Consider the following 6,233-nt stretch of genomic DNA (forward strand, 5'->3'; position numbering starts at 1 on the left):
AAAATTTTGGAGAATTTTGAGAAAAATTTTGAAAAATTTTATCTTTTATCTTATCATTTTCTCCCTTTTTGATTATTTTATTTAAAATTATCAAAATCATGTAAGATTGCAAATGTAGACCGGTTTCCAAAAATAACTTTATATATATATAAGTGAAGATGACCGAAAAAGGCTAAAATATTATATATAAAAAACGAAATAAACATAGAAAGGAAAGCCCCTATTCCAATTCGGATGACAGGAAACCTGTCATCAGGTCATCCGTCGCTTGGTCCTCAGCCGGTTGAGCCGGTCTTGAGGAAGATCCTCCTGCTCCCGTGGTGTCCTGGTGAAGAGAGAACGGTTGAGAGACCGTTCTGACTGGAACCGCATTGGAAACTCGTTGTCTTGTAGGTCGCGGTTCGAGATCCTCCCCGAAGTCATCTTCTTCAACAACTGTTTCGGTGATTCTGCCCAGCATCTTGGTGACTTGAGCCTTCGTTGCAGAAACTTTCCTCCTTCGTGTTGCCGGAACCGAAGAGGAGGGAGCCGCTTTGGACTTCTTGTGAGCCTTGGCATATTCTTTGAGCCTTTGTTTTTCAGTGTTTAACCGCCCTGCATCCTTGACTGCTTGAGCTGCCATGGACTTTGCAAGTGCCGGATTTCTAGCCGTTATATTTCGTGCGCGTTCGTCCAAATCCGCTTCAGACAATCGCGGTGCCTCCTTGGCTTCCCGCGTTTCTTCGTCCAACGCATCCTTAATATCCTTAGCCGCCCGAGCGTTTGCTTCCTCAACCGCTGTATCGGCAGCCAGCTTGGCCTTCATCAATTCATTCACCTGCTCGGTGACCGCCTTGAGGTCGGCTTCAAGCTTGTCGTTGCGCTCTTCAAGACTTGCATTCTTCTTTTCAAGATCTGTGACCCTGTCAAGTGTCGAACCAACTTCGGTGCTTGACCACCCTAGGTCCTCATCTACCTTTGTGAGCCGTTGATCGGTTTTCTCTTGAAACTGTTTCAAGTCATCTACCAGCTTTGAGGTTGTATTCTCCAGGTCTACGGTTCGCTTAAGATGGGCGTCATACAGAACCGTGTCGTCACGGTAGTTGACTTCGATCTCTGTGATTCGGGCATCTGCCTTCACAAGGTCATCCCTCGTTGTTTCGGCCAATTTAATTGTTTGAACCGCGGCTTTCTTGATTTTCCTCTTCCATGGTCGAACCTTTGAGTTGGAAAACTCTTGAATGATAGACTTTACTCTTTCTTCTGTGACGGCCGGTTCCGAATTCCCAGGTTGATCGGTTTCAAGTGGCCCGGTGAAAGGGGGATCTGTCCTTTCGTCGGTTTCGTTGATGACCGGATCCGCTAGAGGAGACGTATCACCTCGCTTCTGACCGTCACCGGTCTCAAGACGCGGAGAGTGCGCTGTATCTCGCTGTCTGCGCACCGCTTCAAGTCGCTCTATCTCGTCAATGAATTCCCCTTTCTTTATCTCAAGTATATCCAACACCAAGAGTTGTAATTTAGCCTTCGGTGTTTCTGCAACTTACCTTTCTGAAAGCTTTCGTATATGTACGGTTAACTTTGGTAGCCGAGCATGCGGTTCTACTATTGCGTGTCGGTCCATGGCTTCGTTGGGATCCTTGGCGTTTGTTAGGCTGATGACGTCCTCTTCTATCTCCTTCAGCCTTCTGAAACTTTGTCCATCGGTTAGGCCTGGTAGCATATGCTTGAAGAATTTGTTGCACCGGTACCCGAACCACTCACTGTATACTTCCGCAGCCGCCTGAGCTCGTAGATCGATTTCCTCCATGATTCTGCGCACTATATTTTCGGCTATCTTCAGGTCGTTGTCAAAGGGAACGTTTTCCTCCCCACGGTCGTCTGCATCGGTTTCAATACTGGCCGATTGTTCTTATTCAGTCGGTCCTTTTTCTTTACCTGACTCATTTTCTTCGGTATTATGTGAGGCTGTTCGGTCGGAGCTTGAGGCCGAATCGTCCTCATCTCGCGTGTCAGAGGGCGGTTCCGCGGATTCCATCGGTTGTTTGTCCATCTTGCTTCCGGACTCGCCTTTTACCGGAGCCGGTTTCTTAGCGGCAAACTTCTTCCTTCGGCCACCTGTAGAACCGGGGGCCGGCTGCTTCTTCTCCAGGAATTGGCGGGATCTTATTATTTTGCTCGACGAGAGAAGAACACCAGGACCGGTGTTGATGTTGTTGTGGAGCATGATCTTCCCAAGTGGGATGGCGTATTCCCATGACCGGGTGGAACCTAGTACCACCATTTCCTTTAGATTGTGGAAAATCTCCTTCGCCCAGTTAACATTTATGCCGTTTAGTAAACCGGCAAGCATCTCGATTTTCGCCTTGGTGAGGTTGTCGAAATTTCCCCCTCTTACTTGAACCGACTTAGTAAAGATGTCACAGAGCGGTATATATTCCGGTCGCAGTGATGACTTCTTACCGGATACCTGTACAGGAGCCGCGGTTGCCGAGAGAACCTGGTAAGCCGCCTCGAATGTTTTCCGGTCTAGATCCATCGAAGCGTTGCGTCCATCTGTTGGAATTCGTAGGATTTCCGCAACCGACTCTTCGGTTATGTCGAATTGTTTGAGAAAGTTTGAGAGCTAGAGAGAGAAAGTTGTTTCGCGTAGGAATGAAATGAAATGAAATGACCAAGGTCCCCTTTTATAGGCGCGGCTTGGAAGCCCAACCGTCGCAAACTGTCCCATCACCTTTGGGAGAGAATTTTCCCTCCAAGTGATTTGGGTGGCAAACTTTGGGCGGAAATCAAAAAGGCGGCAAACCAAGAGGCGGCAAACTAAGGGCGCTAAATCAAAGGTGGGAAGCCAAGGGCGGGAGTTTCTGGGCGCGAAATTTCCCTCCAAAAATTTCGATTTCGGTTTTGATGATGCAATCCCTTTTTGAAACCGTATTATTAGGGGTGAGCATATTATGGGTTAACCTAAACCCAACCCTAACCCAAACCCAAAATATTAATTTGGGTTGGTTAATTCGGGTTGGGTTGGATTCGGGTTAGATTAAATTCGGGTTGGATCTATTTCGGGTTGGGTCATATTTACCCAAATTACCCAAACTGTATAATTTAATTTATTTATTTTCATTTATCGTATCTTCTCATTTAATCCTCTCTGCCCTATCTCTCCCTCCTCTATGCCCTTTTGAATTGAAATCCTCTATGCCCTTTTCAATTGAAACTCTCTGCCCTATCTCTCTCCCCTGTGCCATTTTCAATCGAAATCCAGGAGTGAAAATCTCACTAATCTAAGTAAGCAGAGAGATTGAATGGAAGCTTCCATGGTTACTTCTTTCTCTTTCTACTCGGACTGATCGGAATAAGATACACAGTTAAACCTCCGACGTCTAAACCCTTCATTTGAGTACGTTTCTTTCTTTTCTCTCTATTGCTTTAATATAACCCAAAACACCAATAGAGAAAGAAATCATGAAAGTTCAGATCCAGAGGGACGATACTGTGAGTTTTGCTTGTGTTTACGTTTTCTCATACTTTCATTTAAAACCATTTCTTGCAGAAATAGAAGAAAACATGAACAAAATGATCGTTTTACACTTTAGAATCAGTCAACTGATGGGTTTTTTTATCAGTTTTGATGACTTATAGCTATGCATCTTTGAAACAATCTGACTTAGAGGACTCCTTAGCTTCATCGGAGTTATCGGTGCTTTAATTAAAAAAAAAACTCAAGCTTGTTTTTGTCATGTTATTTAGAACATTGCAACAAAGCAGATACCCAAATTGAACAGTTTCTTCCTGTAAGATGCTATAGGCATATCATACGATTCATTACAGTGTATTTGTCTGTTATGCTTCTCATTGGAAAACTGAAACAGGTGTTTGATGCTTATGTGGTTGGCAAAGATGATGCACCAGGAATTGTTGTACTTCAGGAATGGTGGGGTATTGACACTGAGATCAAGAACCATGCTCTGAAAATCTCTCAATTTGGATCTGGCTACAAAGCACTTATTCCAGAGTAAGAAACCACCTTGATTACTCACTAGAATCCTTTTGCTTATTTCTTACAAGTTTGATTAGTTTGTAAGCTACCCCAGTACTCCCAAGTTTATGTATTAGCTGAATTTATGTCAGTCCAATGCAATCTGATGTCGTGTCTTCTTGTGTTGCATTGGCTTTGTCTAACATATGAACTGTTTTATAATCTCCAGTTCTTTCTTGAAAATGGCAGATTTATCTAAGTCTAAGTAGTAATTTATTTTCATTGTCTTGTGTATGAAATTCCAATTTGCAATCCTGTGTATCTCATGTTAGGGTTTAGGGTATTATTCTGCAATCATGTGTTCAAATATCTAATATGAACTAAGTAATTTTAATTTAATTTTTTGGGGCAGATTCTAGGTTGATTATTTTGATAAATAATATGTCACAAATAGAAGAGTCAGTTGATGTCATAGAAAGGAGGAGTAATAATGAATCTGATTCTACAAGTTCAAGGATGCAAAGAAAAAAAATGAAACCAAGGTCAGATGTGTGGATGCATTTCGAAAAGTTTGAAAATAGTGAGGGAAATCAGATGGCTAGGTGCATAAATTGTAAGAAGGAGTATAGTGCACCATCGAGATTTGGAACAAACACCTTGAAACAACATTTAAATAGTTGTCAAACAAATCAGTGGAGAGAGAGAGGTCTAGACACAAGAAAAATAAGCTCTCCTTCGACATGGAAATTCGACCAAGATACTATTCGTAAAAGTTTGGCACGTATGCTCATAATAGATGAACTTCCTTTTTCCTTTGAGGATGGTGAAGGATTTAAGAAATTAATATCATCTGCGTGTCCTAAGTTTTACATTCCATCTAGATGGACAATGGCTAGGGATTGCTATGATTTATATATGAGTGAGAAAGTAAAACTCACGACTTATTTTAAGAATAGTGATCAAAGGGTTTCCATTACCACCGACACTTGGACTTCGGTTCAAAGAGTAAACTATTTGTGTCTCACTACTCATTTTGTTGATAATGATTGGACACTAAATAAACGAATATTATCCTTCTGTCCGATTTCAAGTCACACTAGCGAATCAATTGGAAAAACAGTTGAAAAATGTTTGATAGATTGGGGAGTTGACAAGATATTCACTGTTACTGTCGATAATGCAAGTTCCAATGACACTGCAGTGGCCTATTTAAAGAAAACTTTTATGAATTGGGGAACTAACATTTTGAAAGGAAAGTTGTTGCACATGCGATGCATTGCCCATATTGTGAATTTAATAGTTACTGATGGTTTGAAAGAAGTTGATGATTCTATTAGTCGCATTAGAGGAGCAATTCGTTATGTGCGTCAATCCCCATCAAGACTTGCAAAATTTAAGCAATTTGCTGAATTAGAAAAGGTGCAATCAAAGAGATGGCTTTGTTTAGATGTCTCAACTCGTTGGAATTCTACTTATTTAATGTTGGACACTACTCAAAAATTTGAAAGAGTGTTCGATAGATATAAAAGGGAAGATGTTAATCTTTTGTTTGACCTTGATAACGGGGCTGGGATGCCATGAGTTGATGATTGGGCTTACACTCGTGCGTTTTGTTTAATGTTGAATCATTTTTACGAGCTCACTATACGAGTATCAGGTTCTTCGTATGTGACGTGTAATACTTTTCTTAATGAGATTAGTACAGTTCACTGCATATTGCAAGATTATGAAAACAGTGATGATGTGCATATATGTGACATGGCAAGAAGAATGAAAAGGAAATATGACAAATATTGGGGAGATATAGAAAAAATGAATAAACTGATCTTTATATCAGTTATCATTGATCCTCGTCAAAAGATGGATTATGTCAGTTTCGCTTTAAAGGAAATGTACGGTGAAGAAATTGGGGCTAGAATGAGCATGCAAGTGAAACAAGATATGTATGAATTGTACAATGCATACAAAAATGAGTTGAATCCATCTAGTGATACTAATGAAAGAGTTCAATTAAGTGAATTGTTATCTCAATCAACTTTAATGGAAGACACAATGATGTTGCGTTATAAGAGGCACAAGATGGGAACATTAGGTGAAGAAAGGAAATTTGAACTGGACAAATATTTAAATGAAGACACTGAGAAAGATGTTGATGGATTTAGTGTTTTGGGATGGTGGAAAATAAATTTTCATAGATTTCCTATCCTTTCACAAATGGCCCGAGATGTATTGGCAGTTCCGGTTTCCACCGTTTCTTCAGAGTCAGCATTTAGTA

At 41.1% G+C, this 6,233-nt stretch overlaps 1 protein-coding gene across 1 annotated transcript; it reads right to left on the minus strand.

Annotated features, from left to right (window-relative positions):
- Positions 1-220: 220 nt before the first annotated feature.
- On the minus strand, positions 221-1,789 carry LOC124924611. The gene is made up of 3 exons (XM_047464624.1): positions 1,527-1,789; positions 540-1,415; positions 221-449 (listed from the first exon to the last, which is right to left on the minus strand). The coding sequence occupies exons 1-3, from the start codon at positions 1,787-1,789 to the stop codon at positions 221-223; spliced, it is 1,368 nt and encodes a 455-aa protein (XP_047320580.1).
- Positions 1,790-6,233: the final 4,444 nt, after the last annotated feature.

The sequence above is a fragment of the Impatiens glandulifera genome, chromosome 2 (assembly GCF_907164915.1).
Source record: "Impatiens glandulifera chromosome 2, dImpGla2.1, whole genome shotgun sequence".
NCBI classification, from domain to species: domain Eukaryota; kingdom Viridiplantae; phylum Streptophyta; class Magnoliopsida; order Ericales; family Balsaminaceae; genus Impatiens; species Impatiens glandulifera.

What these genes read in the sequence shown, in the direction of transcription:
- LOC124924611 (XM_047464624.1), bottom strand. Translation starts at nt 1,789, where the DNA reads ATGGAGGAAATCGATCTACGAGCTCAGGCGGCTGCGGAAGTATACAGT. An exon ending in ATACGAAAGCTTTCAGAAAG is followed by an intron (nt 1,416 to 1,526) that starts GTAAGTTGCAGA and finishes AGCGGTGCGCAG; the next exon opens with ACAGCGAGATACAGCGCACT. An exon ending in TATGCCAAGGCTCACAAGAA is followed by an intron (nt 450 to 539) that starts GTCCAAAGCGGC and finishes GATGCTGGGCAG; the next exon opens with AATCACCGAAACAGTTGTTG.